At 41.7% G+C, this 21721-nt stretch overlaps 1 protein-coding gene across 1 annotated transcript in view; it reads left to right on the top strand.

The window, feature by feature from the left end:
- Positions 1–21721, top strand: part of wdfy1 (WD repeat and FYVE domain containing 1) — a 36171-nt gene that overhangs the window by 9337 nt on the left and 5113 nt on the right. Inside the window, exons 4-6 of the mRNA XM_036561156.1 lie at positions 14009–14063; positions 19472–19622; positions 21427–21539. Of these exons, the coding sequence (XP_036417049.1) occupies positions 14009–14063; positions 19472–19622; positions 21427–21539 (319 nt within the window). The remainder of the gene's footprint in view (positions 1–14008; positions 14064–19471; positions 19623–21426; positions 21540–21721) is intronic.

Below are 21721 nucleotides of genomic sequence, written 5' to 3'. Positions count from 1 at the left end.
GGTCATCTTTGCGCAGTAGCAGGAAAATATACAAAATATACACACCCCAAAAATTTAGTTTCAAGTTGAGAAAACTAAACTGAGAACTCAACTGTAAAATTAGAAGTGATGCAGAAACACTTTGGCCCTTTTGAAGACATCCTTGTGTTTCGTGGTAATGTATCGCCTTATGTTCTCATGTGAGCATCATTTTTTAGCCCCTCTTTGTCAATGGATCACTATCATCAGTGGCATGGTAGTGCACATATAGTGAACATTGGTAGACATATGCAGGTTATCTTGCAGTATCTCCCTGGATTTTGCACCATCCATCTATCCTTCAATTTTAATAAGATAAGCAATAACAATAACATGATACTGACACCCCCGTACTTCACTGTTGGGATGGTGTTTGTTGAGGAATGGACAGTGTTAAGTTTGTGCCACACAACATTTAGAATTTTGGCCAATAATCTGTTTTTGTTTTATTTGACCACAAATTTACTCTAACAGACTTAAGACTGAAAGCTGTTATTGCAGCAAAAGGTGCTTGTACCAAGTACTAGTTTGAAGGGGTCCTTACATATATATATATATATATATATATGTGTGTGTGTGTGTGTGCGTTTGTAATGTTTTATTTGGCCGGTTAACATTAGTTAAATGTCCTTTAAAGGCAAACATAAACTGTGGTTTTAGAATTATTGTTCTTTCAATCAATCAATCAACCTTTATTTAATCTTGGAGAACATTGAGGGTAGCCCTCATTTACAATGTTGCTGAGTTAATACAGAGCAAGGGATTGATGATGTGTAAGAACATATAAAATAATAAAAGTAAATTTAATAAATGAAGACTCAGATCAGGTAAGTATAAAAAAGAGGAACATTAATAATACAAAACACAAAAATATAATAATAAAATAATAATAATAATAAAACAGTAATTAAAACAGCTAAAATGTAACGGTTAATAAAATCAAATCAAAATAAAACGAGGAGAATAAGATTAAAAAAACAAATTACATATAATAATGAAAATAAATATAAAATATATAATAATGGACAAACTAACAAATAAATAATAAAATAATGAAAATAAGATAGAAATGGTAAAAAATCAGGCACAACAGTTGCAGGCAGAGTGGAGGTGGTTAGAGAGTAGAAGTTTAAAATGACCAAGTGATGCCAGCGAGCTGAGCTTTAGTGTTTCCTGTAGTAAGTTCCAGCTCGCTGGTGCACTGTAACTAAAAGCAGATTTTCCCAGTTCAGTAAAAACCCTCGGTACCTGGCATGTGATCCAACCACTGGAGCGAGTCTGATAAATACCATTTATTTACAGATATCATTAAAGTAATATATTCTGGCATATGACCAGAGAGTGTTTTATAAATAAAAATAAACCAGTGTGCTTCCTGCCGTGCTGCTAGTGAGGGCCAACCAAATTTTTTTTTTATACAGTTTTTTTTTATGCAGTGATGAGTGTTATAACGGTCTCCAGTAATGAACCTCAGTGCAGAGTGATAGACTGAGTCCAGCGGTTTAAGGGAACTGGCAGATGCGTGTTTGTAAATTACATCACCGTAGTCCATGACAGATAGTAAGGTTGCCTCAATAATTCTTTTTCTAGCATACATGGGGAAACAGGATTTATTTCTATATAGATAACCGAGCTTCTGCCTAAATTTGCTAACCAATTTATTAATAAGGGGTTTAAAAGTGAGTAACATCCAGCCATATGCCAAGGTATTTATACTCTGTGACTCTCTCGATGTTGGATCCTGTCAGGGTAGTGATATTTACACAATTAAAATCAGTATTAGTAGATCTGGAAAACAGCATGAACTTAGTTTTCTTAGCATTTAAAACCAGTTTGTGTTTATGCAAAGCAACCTGTAGAGCATTAAATGAGCATTGTAGTTTTCTTATTGCAGCATAAACAGAGTCACCTGAACAGTATAAAACCATGTCATCTGCATACAGGTGTACTTTGCAGTCTGAGGCAGAGGCAGCAAGTTCATTAATATATATATATATATATATATATATATATATATATATATATATATATATATATATATATAATAAAACTGGGCCCAAAATTGAACCTTGTGGTACTCCTTTGGATATACTCAAAAAATCTGATTTGTAATTACTCAGTGCTACGCATTGTTGTCTGTCTGAAAGGTAATTTTGGGTCCATTTTAGTGCATTTGTATCACAGCCAATCTTTTGTAAGTTCCTTAAAAGAAGAGTGTGATCAACTGTATCAAACGCTTTTGATAAATCAATAAAAATGGCAGCACAATGCTTCTTCCTGTCTATGGCCATATAGAAATAATTTAAAACCAGTGTGGTAGCAGAGATGGTGCTGTGTCTTTCAGATTGATAATTAAACAGGACAGAATTTTTGTGTAGAAATGATATAAGTTGACTATTTATTTATTTTAGCTAAACAGGACAATTTTGAGATTGGTCTGTAGTTATTTACATCTGCTGTCTCACCTCCTTTATGCAGTGGAGTTACGTGAGCTATTTTCCAGATCCAGGGAATTCTGCATAATAAAACAGAGAGATTAAAAATATATGTTATGTATTATAAAATAACTGGGGCTGCTAGATGCAGGAAGTAAGGGTCCAGCCCATCTTCACCAGTAGTTTTTTGTGGATTAATAGTAGTAAGAAATTTAGCTACTATGATTGGAGAGAAGGGCTGGAGTATGAAGAGACCATGGCCCTGTGTAGCAGTAGAGTTGTTGTCAGTTTTATCTAACTGCAGATTCAAGTCAGTATTTTCAAAAATGTGCCCAGCTGCAGCAAAACGTATGTTAAAAGCTCTACAGATTTCCTTCTGATCAGATATCAGCTGATCATCATCTATAACGCTGGTTGGAAGGGTAGAGGAATTGTTTTATGGGATTTTACAGTTCTCCAAAAGTTTTGAGTGTTTGTAGACCTGGTAATCAGGTCGAGATAATAATCTGATTTGGCTTTTCCAACTGCAGAGGTACATCTGTTTCTCAGTTGTCTGAACGTAAGCCAGTGGTCTGTCTCTCCCGTGCGTCTAGCAGTGGACCAAGCTTTATTTCTGGCTTTAAACAATGAGGAAACTTCACTAATGAACCAGGGACTTGATGTGTCTCTTATTCTTTGCGTTTTGTGGGGGGCATGTTTGTTCACCACCGTTAGAAATGATTTGCTAAAATGGTTTAGTGCCAAGTCAACATCTGGAATTTTTAGTGTAAGGTGGATTTCACTCATTGCTAAGTCAGACAGAAAAGCATTAAAATTCATTAAAATGTTTAAAATTTCTTCTAACCACCATCTGAGAGCCTGTTTTGTTCTTGTAACTGTTTCTAATGCATCCAATGGGGCAGTGGTCACTAATACCATGGTCAAAGACTGCTGAGGCAGTAATTCTGTCCATTTTGTTGGACAGAATTAAGTCTAGCAAGGTAGATTTGGTGGGATCCTTCAGAGTTGGGCGTGTTAATTCCGTGACTAATTGTGTGAGGGTAAGATTTCCACATATTTCCAGAAAAGGTTAAAATTGTCAAGCAGAAGCAGGTTTTTTGGAGCCAGGTGTGAAGGTTTAAAATGCGGCTAAAACGTCCTGAACCTCTTCCCAGTGACGGAATTGGTCCAGAGATAAAAACAGATTTACCTCAGTCTTGTACAGAAGACAGCTGGCTTGTGAAGTCCTTCTTCACTGAGTCGTATTTCTTTAGAAGACTGAGGAGCTACTGTGTAATGTCAGAGACTTTTGCACCAGAGATAGAGTGAACTACGGCTGTGTGGTGCTTAACGTTTCTGATGATTGAGTCACCTACTATGAGCGTGGATGGAGAACTGTAGCGAGTCAGTTGAGGCCGAAGCGGGGATGGACGATGGGTTCGTTCCTCGGTAACCAGCGGTGATGGGGAAACGAGGGGACAGCACAGCAGAATTCCGGTGCAGGGAACGGCGGTCCGGCTGTCCGTGTGGAAGCTGTGAGGGAGCTTGGCAGGGTGGCCGTGTGGAGGTGGACATGGCCTGGGGAGGTAGGCAGCGGTTTGGCTGCCCGGCCGCGTCCAGCTGAGAGGTGAAGTGGCGGGCCCGCTGCACAGTGGGGTTTCCAGATGGAGCAGGAGTGAAGTTTATTGCTGGAGAGCTCACTCGGATGTTCTGTACTGACGATTGTTTGTCAGCAAAAGTGACGTCTTCCAGCTCATCCAACGCAGAGAATCTGTTGCTCAGGTGAACCTTTTGTGGAATCGAGTGGCGGGCGGAGCGCCTACCACCACGCATACCCCCACCTGCAACGGAGCATGGCTCAGTCTGGCGCGGCGTGGAGCAGCACGCCTCCCATGGCCTTGGGTTTAGCTCCTAGCCGAGGCCAGTGATCCTCGTCCTAGACAGCCGTAGCAGCCGCTCGAGGAAGACTGCCATCTAGCCCGGTGCTGATTGCCTGCATTGTAGCCAGCAAGTAGTCAAGGAGATCCTCATCGTCTTTGATCTGGCAGAGCACAGAGATTCTTCCTTCGAGTTCACTAATCTTCTGGCTCAGCCGCGCACACCCATCACATCCAGCTGGAGAGCTGAGGGGAGGCATGGCACAAAAAACAACTCGGTAGATTTAAATTAAATAAAACAAGAAGTTTAGGGTAGTCAGTGCAGAGGCTCTGTTGGATTAAAAAAAAAAAAAAAATTGGCAGTTAAAGCAAGGCTTAAAAAGGTAAAAAACAAAAGCTGTGTTTCCCAGTTGGGCTAAAAAAAAAAAAGCAAGGCTAAAAACAAACCAGCTTAGCAGCGGCTCTGCTCTAACGCTCTGCGACAAAAGAGACCCTTTGGTTACTCGCACTGTATGAAAACGCTTGGTCTAAATGACATGCTACGTGAAATGCAACGATTACAGACAGCTCTATCTACGGATCATTTGAAGTAAAGCTGTATCAACCAAAACAACATGCTGCGCACCGTGTACTGTGTTGTGTTTATGTGTGTCCTTAAAAACAGGGTAAAATCACACAGTGTAGGTCTTATGGGAATTTGCCAAGGCAGAATATTTAAAGTGACTGACACCTTTGTGTTTGAGTCACTTTTCTGTGTGAGCACATCCTCCTTCACTGCCAGCTTCAGTGGTTTGCTTGTTAGTACAGAAGTGAAATAAAAACGAAAATGGCCAGAAATTTTGTATAAATTGTTTATTAAACGTAAAACAAAAAAAGTTATGATTTTACAAGCAATTTACTGCTTTCTGGATGCTTCTCTGCATAGACACACATTTCAAATCTGTTTGAATAGACTGTACAGTATAGGGTGTCAAACTCAATGAGTAAAAGGGGCATATTAAAAAATTTTATCAAATATGTGGGCCAGAGAAAATGTTCATATTTTAATTAGTGTTTTGCTGTATTCAAAATATGCAAAAACTTCAATGGCAAAATACAGACACTTGTAGTAGACCTTGAAATATGACATGGACACAATATTCAAAGTTTAAATGTTCCCATGGGCTTGGTCTTTTAAACCTCTATCTATTTGCTTGAACTAGACACCTGACATCCTTTCTTCCATTATGGCTTGGGCTCAATTTCCGTACTGCTAAGCCAGTGTTAAGTGTTTATGTTGGTTGAACTGCAGCTGAAATGCATTTTTTTGTGATATGACTGGCATGGAATTGCACAGAATTGTGTAACTGCTGTCCCATAGACAGTTGCATGGGTAGGGGAGTTGGAGCACATTACATTTCAGTGCATGCTGGGGACTGTAGACAATATACACTGATCAGGCATAACAATATGACCACCTCCTTGTTTCTATGCTCATTGTCCATTTTATCAGCTCCACTTACTGTATAGGTGCACTTTGTAGTTCTACAATTACAGGCTGTATTCTGTCTGTTTCTCTGCATACTTTGTTAGCCCCCTTTTACCCTGTTCTTCAGTGGTCAGGACCCCCATGGACTCTCACAGAGCAGGTTCTATTTGGTTGGTGGATCATTCTCAGCACTCCAGTAACACTGAAGTGGTGGTGGTGTGTTAGTGTGTGTTGTGCTGGTACGAGTGGATCAGACACTGCTGGAGTTTTTGAACACTGTGTCCACTCTCTGTCCGCTCTACTAGACACTCCTACCTTGTCAGTCCACCTTGTAGATGTAAAGTCAGAGACGATCGCTCATCGGCTCCTGCACAATTTGTGTTGGTCATCCTGTAGTTCTTCATCAGTGGTCACAGAACGCTGTTGGCTGGATATTTTTGGTTGGTGGACTATTCTCAGTCCAGCAGTGACACTGAGGTGTTTAAAATCTCTGGTAGCACTGCTGTGTCTGATCCACTCGATCAGTGCAACACACACTAACACACCACCATCACACCACCATCACATCTGTGTTACTGCAGTGCTGAGAATGATCCACCACCCAAATAGTTCCTGCTCTGTGAGGGTCCATGGGGGTCCTGACCACTGAAGAACAGGGTAAAAGGGGGCTAACATAGTATGCAGAGAAGCATATGGACTACAGTCTGTAATTGACTACAAAGTGCACCTATGTAGGTAAGTGGAGCTGATAAAATGGACAGTGAGCGTAGAAACAAGAAGGTGGTCAAAATGTTATGCCTGATCGGTGTATACAACACTAAAGATAAAAAATATATAATCTTTATCCTTCACATAAAAACTCTATTCACAAAAATAAACAATATAAACAGCATGGATGTTAGCCTGAGTAACATCCCCTGGTCTCCCACCACTTGCTTTGGGTCTAGAGGTCTTCCCAGGACAGAGCTGGCCCTCTTAATGAGTCTGTCACCACCACTGTGTCAAAAAAGGTCCTTAGGAGTCCCCCCTGCACTTGCAAATGGTCTCCTGAGCAAGTAGAATCTGCTTTGGCCTTTCCTGTAAAGTACTAATATTATATACCCAGTCCAGTGTATTGTTGGGGTGAAAACCCAGGTACTTATAAAAGTCCACTCTCTCTCAACGTCCGTTCCCTGGATGTTCACTGGTGGAGAGGGTGTCTGCGCCTGTGGAAATCCACCACCATCTCTTTGGTCTTCCCTGCATTGATCAGGAGGTGGTTCTGCAGACACCAGTCCACAAAATCCTGGGTCAGTTTTCTGTACTCACTGATGTCCTTATCTGTAATAAGGCCGATGATCAATGAGTCATCAGAGAACTACTGTAGATGACAGTTCAGTGTGTAAGAAGTCTGCAGTGTACAGGATGAAGGGAAACAGTGTCAGGACTGTTCCCTTTGGGACCCCTGTGCTAGTTACCACCATGTCAGACAAACAGTCTCGCACCCTCACATACTGTGGTCGGTTGGTGAGGTGGTCCAGAGTCCAGTTTGATAGGTGGTGATCCACCCCAGTGTTCTCCATTTTGTTCCTCAGGAGGCTCTATGGTATCAAAGGCACGGGGGAAAAAAAACAAAAGAGATTATTCTCACAGTGCTCCCGGGCTTCTCCAAGTGGGAAAGAGCTCTGTATAGTAGGTAGAAGACCGTGTCATCCACTCCAATGCCAGGTTGAACTGGTGAACTGAAGTGGGTCCATAGATGAGCTCACCAGAGGCTGAAGATGGGCAAGGACATCTTCAGGTGCGACGTCACTGGCACTGATTCCATCCGGACCCGCAGCCTTCCTTGCTTTGATCTTCCTGAGCTTTTTTTCTCACCTTGGCTGTTGTAAGGCACAGACTGGAGCAGGGTGGGTGGGTGCTGGAGTGTATGGGTAGCGGGGTTGGGCTGACGGCAGGGGGACCAGTGGGATGTGGCTGTGAGGTGAGAGTTGTGGAGAGGGGCAGTACACAGGGCAGTGATCAAATCTGTTAAAAAATAGATTGAGATCATTCACCCACTTTTGGTCCTCTACAGCCTGGGAGTGGGTTTTCTTGTGGCCGAAGATTGTTTTATGGCTTTTCTAGACCCCGCTGATGTTGTTTTTCTACAGCTATTCCTCCATCTTCTTCCTGTAGCTGGCTTTTCCCTCCTGGATTTTTCCTCTCAGTTCCCTCTGCACAGCTCTCAGTTCCTACTTGTCTACTGATCTATAAGGCCCTCTTTTTCTTCTTCTTTATATTAGCATTGATCAAAGGTTTGTTGTTGGAGAAAAAATCAACAGTCTTGGTGGGTACAGTGTTCTCCACACAGAACTTTAATATCGTTTGTTATACTGTGTGTAAGACTGTTAATGTCCTTCCCATAAAGATCACACAGTTCTTCCCACACTGTTGTCAAAACAGTCTTCTAAAACCTCTTCAGTTTCCTCAGTCCAGTTCTTCTCTGTGAGGATGACAGCTGGCTCCCTGTGTACAAGATGAACCAGGTTGTGATCTGATCTTCCAGGGGAGGGAGAGGTGATGAGTTATATGCCTCCTAGGTGTTGGCATAAAACAGATCCAGTATTTTATTGTCTTTGCTGTGGCAGGTTACATACTGGGTGAAGTTTGTCAGAGTGGAGGATGGAGAAACATGGTTAAAGTCCCCAGAGATGAGGCCCTGTGAATGCGTGCCAGACATCAAAGGCAGCGTCAGCGTTAGCGGAGGGGGGGAACTTGCGCAGCTATCGTGATAACGTGCAGAAACCTCACTCTCACTAAACAAATGTGATGTTTTGGGGAAGGGCTCGAGCTGCACACATGAGTCATGTTTGTCTGGCTAGAGTGAGCGAAATTGTATGACTGAGTGCATTGTGCTTTTTTTCTAGCCGTGTTGTTAAAAATATTCCTCTTGCTTTGGAAGCAAAGGTAGCTCTTCTTCATTCCCTCCCGCATCTCTTGCAAACACCAAAAAGCTTGTTTGATTGCTTGATTGGATTTAGTATACACATGGCCTACATTTCAAGCAATCCATGGCAGGATACTGGGCCAGACTACAGAATTTTTTTTAATATGTCTCATATATGCACATACACAACAAAAAAGCACTTTTATCGGCGATGAAGCAAGTTCAAATGCCAGATCTAATAATTGGGAAAATGAAATGTATCAAAAAACATATAAACGTGTGTGTGTGTGTGTGTGTGTGTGTGTGTGTGTGTGTGTGTGTGTGTATGCATGCACCCACCCACACATTCACACACACTCACTCTAGTGTTTAAAAGTATGGAATTACTGTTTTCAATAAAATAAAAATATTGCAGATAAATGTGTGAAATGACTATTATGACCACAACTTCACATATTTCAACTAGTTGCTAAAAATATGTTGGATGTGTCTTGAATGTGATCCAAAATGCCTCGGATTTGAAATTGCGTGATCAAATCTCAGGGACATAACATTTGCGAAATTACTAAATAATTACAGTATATTATTTATAGTTTAATAGCTTTTTTGAAAAAACATCTTGAAATACATTCTGGTGTCTACCTTATAGTATTTCAGTCTACACTCTAAGTTAAAATTTGATACAGTAACAGTAGTCATTAATGAGATGTGATTCCAAACTTTTGAACACTTTTGTTTGTGTATCTGTAAATGCCCCCTTTAAGAACAATAGCCCTTTTGCATCAAAGTTGTGTAGAAACGAACACAGACTTGACCATCCTGAATGATTAATAAACCACTCCTGGTCTGATTCAGAAACAGTCATTCAACAGTGAAACAACCAGTGATAAACTATTGTTACTAACAACAGTCAGTAAATGCTCTGTAGCCAAAAGTTTTTGAACACTGTTCTTATATAATGATTGTACATCTCAGTCAGAAAACACGCTGTAGCCATAAGTTTTTGGACACTGCTCTTATATCATGATCATACACCACAGTCAGAAAACACTCTGTAGCCAAAGGTCATTGGGTACTGCTCTTATGGTCATAAACCACTCACCACAGTCTGTATGCATTCTGGCCAGAAGTATTTGGACACAGCTCATAATCATAATAAATCATAATCATACAACAGTCACTATACACTCAGTCAGAAAACACTCTGTAGCCAAAGGTTTTTGAACTGCTCTTATATCATGATCATAGAGCACAGTCAGTGCACACTATGTGGCCAAATGTTTTTGGACACTGCTCAACAGTCAAAAAATCCAGCGAAGAAGATAAGATAAGATAAGATAAGATAATCCTTTATTAATCCCACAACGGGGAAATTTGCGGTGTTACAGCAGCACAGAAGACAGAGCAGCAGGAAATATACAAACAATATATAAAATAGAATAAACAATAAAAATATAAAGATATATGTATATGTACAAAAATTACAAGAAAAATATACAAAGTATTAAATTTAAATTTAGAAATGTAGAAATGTATGTATTGTAGTGAGTATTGCACAGTGAATAAAATAGCAAGTAAATAAACAGTAATAAATGGAGAAATATTGCACTTGACATAATTGCACATAATGGTGGTAAACATATTGACAGTGATCCGCAGTGAATATACTACGCATGGTGGATTGTGATATTGCACACAGTAAAGTGCTGTGGCAGTGATGTTGAGAGTTCTTGCACATGGAAAGTAATTGTAAACTACTGTCTACTGAGTGCCGTGACTGTTATAGAGTCTGACAGCGGCTGGGAGGAAGGACTTGCGGTATCTCTCCTTCACGCACCGCGGGTGCCGCAGCCGGGCGCTGAAGGAGCTGCTCAGTGCTGTCAGAGAGCGGTGCATGGGGTGGGACAGGTTCTTCAGCATGTTTGTTAGTTTAGTCCTCATTCTCCTGTCCCCCACCACCTCCACTGGGTCAAGAGGACATCCCAGGACAGAGCTGGACTTCCTGATGATCTTATTCTGTCTCTTCCTGTCAGCAATGGAGATGCTGCTACCCCAGCACACCACTCCATAAAAAATGGCTGATGCCACCACAGCGTCGAAGAAGGTCCTGAGAAGTGCCCCCTGCACGCCAAAGGACCTGAGTCTCCTCAGGAGATGTAGCCTGCTCTGGCCTTTCCTGTAGAGGGCAGCTGTGTTGTCAGTCCAGTTCAGCTTGTTGTTGAGGTGAACACCCAGGTACTTATAGGACTTCACAATCTCAATGTCCATTCCCTGGATGTTCACAGGCACTGGAGGTGAATGTTTGGACTTGCGGAAGTCCACCACCAGCTCCTTGGTTTTTCCTGCGTTGATCTGCAGGCAGTTCCTCTGGCTCCATTCCACAAAGTCCTGCGTCAGTTCTCTGTACTCCCTGTCATCTCCGTCTGTGATGAGGCCGACGATAGCAGAGTCGTCAGAGAACTTTTGTAGGTGACAACTGGCAGAGCTGTACTTGAAGTCCGCAGTGTAGAGGGTGAAGAGAAAGGGAGCGAGGACAGTTCCCTGTGGAGCCCCCGTGCTGCAGGCCACCGTGTCCGACTGACAGCCCTGAGTCCTCACATATTGCGGTCGGTTAGTGAGGTAGTCCAGGATCCAGGTGGTGAGGTGATGGTCCAGGCCCGTGCACTCCAGCTTGTCCTTCAGCAGTGTGGGTTTGATGGTATTGAAAGCACTGGAGAAATCAAAAAACATGATTCTCACAGTGCTCCCAGCATTCTCCAGGTGAGAGAGAGAGCTGTGTAGGAGGTGGATGATGGCATCCTCCACTCCAATGCCAGGTTGGTAGGCAAACTGCAGTGGGTCCATTGAAGAGCTCACCAGGGGGCGCAGGTGGACAAGAAGCAGTCTCTCCAGGGTCTTCATCAGGTGAGATGTCAGCGCCACCAGCCTATAGCTGTTGAGGTCTTTGGGGTGTGGGGTCTTTGGCACTGGCACCACGCAGGATGTTTTCCACAGCTGTGGGACTTTCCCTAACCTCAAGCTGAGGTTAAAGATGTACCCGACCACGTCACACAGCTCGTTCGCACAGGTCTTGAGAAGCCTTGAGCTGATGGCATCTGGACCTGCAGCCTTCCTGATCTTCATCCTCCTGAGCTCACTTCTCACCTGGGATGATGTGAATGTGAGGCTGGAGTAAGGGAGAACAGTGCTGGGATGTATGCCAGCAGGAGAGCCTGGGACTTTTGAGCTGGTAGAATCCTACATCGGACAAGAATGGGACATTTCTCTCCCAAAACTCCAGCAATTGGTCTCACTTCCCAGATGTTTACATACTATTGTTAAAAGAAGAGTGGATTTTACACAGTGGTAGACATGGCGCTGTCCCAACTTCTTTGCAAATCGTTGGATTCTGTTTTTATTTACATTTGTTTATATATTACACTCCGCCCAATGACCGCTGGGATAGGCTTCAGTTCCTCCCACGACCCAGAAGGATAAGCGGCACAGCATCCCAACTTTTTTGGGATTGTGGTTGTAGAAACTTTCAAACTTTGTCGTGTAGGTCTAAATGTAGGTCATCTGTAAATGGCATGGTGGTGATTCACATAGACTTAGAGTGACATCATAATCAGGTTTAAACTGGCTTTAACTGGTTCTTCAGTGTCACTTTTGCCTGTTTTAATTGTCCCTTTCTCTTTGTCCTTCTCAGTATCTATCCTTCCACAACTCTATCTGTCTATCTGTTTGTCTGTCAGTGTCTATCTCTGTTGATCTATCTATTCTTACACAACTATTTGTCTATCTTTCTATCTATCTACTGTTCTTAAAATAAAGCAATGCTCTTGTAGGAATGGTTTCCATTAACTAAATGGTAAGCAGTTTCTTCAAAGATTTTTGAGGAGCATTTTAATATGTGTTGTTTATGATCACTTTGGTCAATTTTCTTAAGGGGTGTGTGTCATTTAGGAGTTGACTGTTTTCTCAGTATGCAAAAGGAACACTGCCCTGTGTCTGGGTGCACGTTTTACCCCAAAGGTTTAACTTTCACTTCAAAAAAATATATTTTCTTTCTCTCAAAACCTACTTTACTGCTCTCTCAACAAAGCCCACCGTAACCATATGTTTTAACAGTGTTTCTTTTATAACTTTGGATAAATACAAGAGTTGCTGTTTTCTAATGTCAAAAGATTAGATCAGCTGACCCCAATTTTTCTGGGTCAGTAAATCCCATGAATGCAGTAGTTCATTTGAATATTGTAGACTAAATTAGATCAGAGACATTCAGTAAATTTATTGAGATTAGATGGCTCAGTAATTTTACCAAGAGAGAAAATGGGGGGAGAAAAAGAAGAGAAACTGCAAATCAAGCAAAGAAGTTTTCTTCTTTGGCACCTTTTTAGTAAATAACTCTTGGACAGCTAACTTTCTAAGGCTTGGGAGTGGGATCCTTAAGCCTGGCCATGACATAGACATGCATGGTTAACTTGTGGCCTCAACTTAGTAAGGTGTTGGAACTTGTTGCCATGCCTTCCTAAGTTGTGACTGCGCATTAGGATCCTGTTCCTTCACCTTGGTAAGTGACCATGCATTATTCTTATTAAGAAGGGATGACATCAGCGGGGCTCCGTACTCTCTATTATTTAAACTCTATAATTTAAAAGCCCAATCTGCCAGATTGTATTGCCAAAACAGACCTAAGCTATACTCCTTGCTGCTTAATCAGGTTGTGCTTAACATGCTTATTCCTGTTTAATAGACAAAGATTGGTGCTGTGTCTTTCAAATTGGACTCTACATTTTGAAATTGTAAAACAACTCTACATTTTGAAAATGTCAAACAATTCTGAGATGTACATTGAATTACCAGTTTATTAAGGGCTCCTTCCTTCTAACTGTAATCAATGGCCATTTTATCAGAAGCACCTTTAAGTTTACTATTACTGACTGTACCCCATCAGTTACTATGTGCAGTAGACATTCTCTTGTTGTCTAGTTAATATTACTCTAAATAACCCCACTCTTCACTTCTTTCTTGAAGCTTCTTCCAATGCTGTGTAAAATTTGGTGTGCTGTAGTCACATGATTTACTAGACAAAGTGCAAATAGCCAGCCTGTGAGTTTAATGCTATCATCACTTAGTGAAAATAGACACTGCCTTACTGGGTGTAGTTGTTAAGGCTTCTGTGTAATTTAATGTTGTGTTTTTTTCCTGAAGCTGAAAAATAAATACCTTGTACTTAATGGCTGTTTTGACTGGAAATTGTATAAAACATGGGCCATCTTTGACTTTTGCACAGTACTGTATGTATTTTTTAATTCTGACTTTCATTTTCTATGCTATGCAGGAATTCATAATTTCTGAAGATTTCAACAAGATGAACCATGTGAAAACCTACCCAGGTAAAGAGAGAAAATATAAAAATTGTTCAGTGTTAACATCTATCCACAGTTATAACCCTTAACGGAGAGCCCTTATCCCTCCAAGAGGGGAAACCTACACATTTAAGGTATATGCTGAAATGGCTGTTCTGAAAACGTTCCACCTCTCACAACACATTTGTTTTTGTTTTATAAAATAATTTTACTTCTGCAATCAAACAAATAAATTCATCTTTAACTTGTCTGACACAGACTTTCACTCAGGGTCAAGCCTTAATGTCAAGCCTTGTAGCAACACACAAGCCTTCATTGCAAAGATTGGTTACTCTGAACAGCTCATCAGGCAGAGAAGGTGAAAAAAAAAGGGTTTTGCTGCTATTACTGGGGCACTGACTCCTGTTAGCTGCTGTTTCCACACTACTGAAAGATGATGGCAAGTGCATGTTCAGTAAAAAATAATAACAGTAATAATAATTTCATAAAAGGAGACACACTGAAAATCAGTGGTATATTTTGTAATGCGCTCAACATGGAGGCTGTGTTATAGAAAGTCCTGCCATTCAATAAAAAGAAAATAGCCTCCTTGTAAAATGAAGATCTTATATGGCCAAGATTGCCACAAAGTGGATAGACTTTGCTATAAATTAGGCGAACTATAATTTGGATTTGTACCACTTTGACACTTGAACAGTGAGGTTAAAATTCTTCTGTAACAGGCTGTTGGCTCATTTTGGTGACCCAGACTGGGGACTCCATCTCTGTGCCTCCTTGTAGGCCTGCAGGTCACCAGATTTGAACATAGAGTTTCATGTTCTGAGCAGGGTTTTCACCCTACCAAACTACCATTTTTGTTAGGGAACACTTTGACAGTTTTTATTTTAGACACACTCTCAGCACAAACGTTTATATATGAAAACAGCTGATGTGTGCGTCTCTCACCAACACCCGGTTGTGTGTGTCTCGACCAGGTGTTGGTGAGAAAAAGTTGAGCTCTCCACTCATGGGGGAGGACTGAATCTGTGGAGGGGTAAGGTCCAAGTTGGGAATAGGATTTTACAATTAATATACAATTAATATACATCATATACAGCTTTTACATCAACCAAGGTTGGTGTACAGATGTCACAGTGTTAACGAAAACATGCAGCCCTAACCTGGAAACACTTTTTATAAACTGCAAACCATTTTATTGTCCAAGGGAGTTTTCATCTATCGTACTCAGAGGAATCTACACTGCTCAAAAAAATAAAGGAAACACTCAAATAACACATCCTAGATCTGAATGAATGAAATATTCTCATTGAATACTTTGTTCTGTACAAAGTTGAATGTGCTGACAACAAAATCACACAAAAATCATCAATGGAAATCAAATTTATTAACCAATGGAGGCCTGGATTTGGAGTCACACACAAAATTAAAGTGGAAAAACACACTACAGGCTGATCCAACTTTGATGTAATGTCCTTAAAACAAGTCAAAATGAGGCTCAGTATTGTGTGTGTGGCCTCCACGTGCCTGTATGACCTCCCTACAACGCCTGGGCATGCTCCTGATGAGGTGGCGGATGGTCTCCTGAGGGATCTCCTCCCAGACCTGGACTAAAGCATCCGCCAACTGCTGGACAGTCTGTGGTGCAACGTGACGTTGGTGGATGGAGCGAGACATGATGTCCCAGATGTGCTCAATCGGATTCAGGTCTGGGGAACGGGCGGGCCAGTCCATAGCTTCAATGTCTTCATCTTGCAGGAACTGCTGACACACTCCAGCCACATGAGGTCTAGCATTGTCCTGCATTAGAAGGAACCCAGGGCCAACCGCACCAGCATATGGTCTCACAAGGGGTCTGAGGATCTCATCTCGGTACCTAATGGCAGTCAGGCTACCTCTGGCGAGCACATGGAGGGCTGTGCGGCCCTCCAAAGAAATGCCACCCACACCATTACTGACCGACTGCCAAACCGGTCATGCTGAAGGATGTTGCAGGCAGCAGATCGCTCTCCACGGCGTCTCCAGACTCTGTCACGTCTGTCACATGTGCTCAGTGTGAACCTGCTTTCATCTGTGAAGAGCACAGGGCGCCAGTGGCGAATTTGCCAATCCTGGTGTTCTCTGGCAAATGCCAAGCGTCCTGCACGGTGTTGGGCTGTGAGCACAACCCCCATCTGTGGACGTCGGGCCCTCATACCATCCTCATGGAGTCGGTTTCTAACCGTTTGTGCAGACACATGCACATTTGTGGCCTGCTGGAGATCATTTTGCAGGGCTCTGGCAGTGCTCCTCCTGTTCCTCCTTGCACAAAGGCGGAGGTAGCGGTCCTGCTGCTGGGTTGTTGCCCCCCTACGGCGTCTCCTGGTGTACTGGCCTGTCTCCTGGTAGCGCCTCCAGGCTCTGGACACTACGCTGACAGACACAGCAAACCTTCTTGCCACAGCTCGCATTAATGTGCCATCCTGGATGAGCTGCACTACCTGAGCCACTTGTGTGGGTTGTAGAGTCCGTCTCATGCTACCACGAGTGTGAAAGCACCACCAACATTCAAAAGTGACCAAAACATCAGCCAGAAAGCATAGGTACTGAGAAGTGGTCTGTGGTCCCCACCTGCAGAACCACTCCTTTATTGAGTGTGTCTTGCTAATCGCCAATGATTTCCACCTGTTGTCTATTCCATTTGCACAACAGCATGTGAAATTGATTGTCAATCAGTGTTGCTTTCTAAGTGGACAGTTTAATTTCACAGAAGTTTGATTTACTTGGAGTTATATTGTGTTGTTTAAGTGTTCCCTTTATTTTTTTGAGCAGTGTATATTCCACCCCAGGCGTGCGTGCAGGAGGCACTGCACGCTCTCGCAGATCAGATCACCAGCGTGGAGCTCAAACACAGACTGTTTTTATCATTTTAGGGGACTTCAACAGAGCGCAACTCACCAGCGAACTGCCTAAATACAGACAGAATGTTACCTGCCCCACCAGGGAGAGTAATATTTTAGATCACTGCTACACTGTGTTAAAGGGGACCTATCGCTCTGTTCCCCGTCCTGCTCTGGGCCTCTCCGATCACTCGCTAATCCACCTCCTTCCAACCTCAAGTGTGCCAAACCTGTAGTCAGCTCTGTGAAAAAGTGGACCACCGAGGCTAAAGAAAGAAAGGTTTCAGGACTGCATGGAATTAACAGATTGGAGTGTGTTTGAGGACGCTACAGGCAGCCTGGATGAATATATGGATACTGTGACATCCTACATCAGTTTTTGTGAAGACACCTGTGTTCCCACCAGGACTCGCATTAAATATAACAATGACAAGCCCTGGTTTAATGCCAGACTGAAAGAGTTGTGCCGGTCTAAAGAAGCAGCGTATAGCAGGCTCTGTACAGCCAGGCAAGGAACACACTCAACAAAGAAATCAGAGCTGCAAAAAAGAGCTACTCAAACAAGCTGAGTAGTATGATGTCCACAAATGAGCCATCAACTGTCTGGAAGTTCCTGCAGAACATCACCAGCTACAAAAGAACACTGCCCCAGACAATGGGTGACACCCGTTCAGCACAGATCCACACCCTCCTGTCATTCAGCCACCTATTCAGCCTGCCCTGAAGATCTGCGAGAAGGATGTGCATCGACTCTTCAGGAGACAAAAAGTGAGGAAAGCACCAGGACCAGATGGTGTATGACCCTCCTGTCTGAGGGCCTGCGCCGACCAGCTCGCGCCAGTCTTAACAGCGCTCTTTAATAAATCACTGTGCTGAGCTGTGTGTCGTACCTTCCTGCTTCAAACGCTCCACCATTATACCAGTTCCAAAAAAAACAACCATCACAGGATTGAATGATTAATTACAGAACTGTTGCTTTGACCTGTAGTCATTAAATCTTTTGAGAAACTGGTGCTCTCCCATCTGAAGAACATCACAGATCCTCTGCTAGACCCCCTGAAGTTTGCATACCTGGCAAACAGGTCAGTGGACGACGCAGTGAACATGGGACTCCTTTTTATTCTCCAACATCTTGCTGTATATATGGGACGTGGCAACAAAAAACTGTAAAGTTTAAAAAAAAAAAGCTTAAAAAAAATGGCAACAGGTCAGTAACATCACTGGATAGAAAAAGAGCATCCCGGAAAGGCTGTGTCTTTCAGAAGTTAAGATTGGGGGGGCGGGGGTGGAGGGTTTACCACTGTCTGTGTACACAGTTCATTGCTGCATCCTTAAATGCAAGTTACAACTCTACTATAAACATATATAAACAAGATGCAGAAATGCCGCCACCTTTTCTGGGCCTCTGCTTATTTGATGTGGAAAAGTGTTCTGTGGTCTGCCGAATCAGAATTTAAAATCATGGACACTGCATCCTCTGGGCTAAAAACCATCCGGCTTGTTATCAGCACACAGTTCAAAAGCCAGCATCCGTGATGGTATGGGAGTGCATCAGTGACCATTGCATGGTTGACTTGTACTTCTGTGAAGGCACCATTGATGCTGAATGACATATACAGGTTTTCAGATGACGTCTTTTTCAGGAAATTGTTGAGCTCTGCTGTGTCTGATCCACTCGTACCAGCACAACACACACTAACACACCACCACCACGTCAGTGTTACTGGAGTGCTGAGAATGATCCACCACCCAAATAGTACCTGCTCTGTGAGGGTCCATGGTGGGTCCTGACTACTGAAGAACAGGCTAAAAGAGGACTAACAAAGTATGCAGAGAAGCAAATGGACTATAGTCTGTAATTGTAGAACTACAAAGTGCACCTATATAGTAAGTGGAGCTGATAAAATGGATAATGAGCGTAGAAACAAGAAGGTGGTCATAATGTTATGCCTGATTTGGTGTATTTTTTTAAAAAACAAACAAAAAAAAAATCACAGTTTTAGCACTTAATATGTTGTCGTTGTACTTTTTTAAATAAATAGAAAAAAGTAAAAAAAGTAGAACAAACTTTATTTTGTGACCTAGCCCTGGTGTGTCAGTGACACACTGCTACTAAAGGGAGTACATGTTATGCAACAAGAAATGAGAGCAGCACCCTCCCGCAGGTGCTGGTATTACACCAGAGGACCGCCCAAGAACGATGAAGCTTGTGAAACCCGAGCCAACCCACTAGCTTTGTTCTTGGGGAGAGGCCTTGCCTCGCCTTGCTAAAACAAATTGTGAAAATAGCCGTGTAAAACACAATTATTATACATTCTGACCAAGAATGCATTTGTACAGTCTTAGGCAAAAGGGCTCAAACGCCACCACCCCCCCCACCCCCAGAGGTCTATCTGTGCATGTCCTGGCCTCAAGTTATGCTTTTGTTAGAATGGCTCTATACCTTTTTCTCACATCACATTGCACTGACATCCTTCAAAACATCAAATCTTTTCAGTCTCTTACTTGCCCAGAACTCACTAAAACTGCTCTCTGTACCTGTTTACCTCTGTGTTTCAGCTCATCAGGGTCGAGTGTCTGACATGGTATTCTCCTTGCTGAGTCAGTGGGTGGTGAGTACGGGGCATGACAAGAGTATAAGCTGGATGTGCACACAGAGTGGCTCCATGCTGGGACGTCACTACTTCGGCTCATGGGCCTCTTGTCTGCAGTATCCTTCAGTTATCAGAAACAGAATACTTACTTGTCTGTAGATTTGAAATAAAATGGGGGAAAGAGTTACATTTTTATACACTGGGCTATTGGACTACATTCACACTGCAGGTAAAATCTCAAATTTGTTTTTCCTTCTAATATATCCAGTATGTGGCAGCTAGAGGTATAACAGTTCACGTTTGGCTCCGTTTAGTTAATTTAGAACTTCGGTTACCTTAAGAACCTTCAGTTTTTTGTTAATTTAGAAATTGTACCAAATAAAAATCTAGGGTTATTCTTTTTGCTTTCATTCAGGGAAGAGAAATGTTGAGTGTGCTGCGAAGTGCCCTTTTGTTGTCTATAAGGTTATCCTTCCAGGCGGATTGGAATATTTCTACTTTGTCAGGCACCGTTTATGCCTTAGTTGTCTGACAGTCTGTTTAAAGATAAATCATTAAAGTTTAATCATTGTACCATGAGGCAAGCTTTTTCTGCCTTATTTTTTAGTTTATAGTGGAGCTACATTATCAAAATAGAACAAATTTGGTAAGTTCAGATGGACAGCTGATAGAAGTTGATAGATGTGGGAGGTTTTCAATAAATCTATCTGTAGAGGATGTTATAGTACACTTAACTCAATAGCGTAGGAGTAAACATGTTACAACTAAAGTGGATTTCATATGATATTAAGTAATGATCTGAGACTAGTGTACTCTGGGGGAGAATGGCTAAATGATCTGTGTTTACAAGGCACGGCAAGAGTGTAAAGAAAAGAGGAGTTGGCCCCACTGTATTTTGAGTGAAATTTATTTTAAAATTTTTTAGTTTTTAAAATGTATTAGGATTCAAACATGCAGTGCGTAGAACCCAGTTGGAATTACCAAATTTTTCTTAGTATTATTATTGTTAATATTATTATTAGGGTTCAAGCACAGAGTGCATAATCTACTTTTGCAAACTAGTCCTAGAATTTTCACACAGTCCTTATGCAACTGGTGTCAAAAATTGAGAAAAGCCTGAACTTAAATAATTATTAAAACAACTTTTGACTTTTGCAAACAATATAGCATCCATATGCCAATTAACCCTTCTGAAATAATCTAAAAAAATCACAATTAATTAAAAAGCTGTATAACTTGAGAATCCTTCACCCAAAAAATATGAAACTTGACTGGTGGCAACAGCCTCTGTCTGAACAGTCAATTTGGAATTCATGCAACTTTTACATTATGCAACTTAATTATTCCATGCTGACCTCTTACAGCAACACAATGCTATGCATGTTTTTTGGGAACAGACAGGACAAGCATGGGCAGTGTAAACAAATAATCACATGTCTCTCTAATGGCTGAAATCAAACGAACAGCTATTTGTAAATCAGGTTTCATTTAAGGATTTTTACTCTTTTGTAAACTTTGTGTGTCTGATGTGAACAACAAAAAAAAATAGACTTGAAACCAGGGGTGTAAAGATTACTGTGACCTTGGTGTTAATTCACTTGAGTAGAAGTACAAGCATACAAGTATTTAACTATTTGGGGAATTATGACTGTTTTTGTGTATCAGCTATAAAAATCTGAAAATGTTTGACTCATTGGAAGTAATACGTACAAGTAAAACTAAGGGAAAACTTGACATTAGAAAAGTTTAAGAGAATATGCATTTTTGTATACATTCTACTAGTGTACATTTAATTACACATTTTTCTGTGTAATTTCTAACAGGACGCATGCATTTGCATTGTCTCACTGTTTGTATATGTTCATGAATGTGTGATTTACAAGTTCCTCTCTTCAGTAACTTCCTTAAGTACTTGTTCAGATATGACAACGATACCCAACATGCATTTGTAGGTGACTACTCGGGCCAGATCACCCTGCTTAAATTGGAGGGACAGACATACTCTACTATCACTACTCTGAAGGGACATGAAGGTAATACTTGCTCACAATGGGTGTAATGTACCCTGTGGACATTTCCCCACTGCCTTTTGAAATGCTCAATTTTGTACCATGTTTTGAAGGAATAGTCTGTAAAATCTTTTATATAATAACTTGCTGCGGAAACCTGTTAAAATGCTTTCTGAAGACATCCATAAGATCTTGCATAAACACAT

The sequence above is a fragment of the Colossoma macropomum genome, unplaced genomic scaffold (genome assembly GCF_904425465.1).
Source record: "Colossoma macropomum unplaced genomic scaffold, Colossoma_macropomum, whole genome shotgun sequence".
In the NCBI taxonomy this organism is placed as follows: domain Eukaryota; kingdom Metazoa; phylum Chordata; class Actinopteri; order Characiformes; family Serrasalmidae; genus Colossoma; species Colossoma macropomum.
Note: the sequence above shows the minus strand (reverse complement) of the source record. Positions and strands in the feature narration are given on the sequence as shown.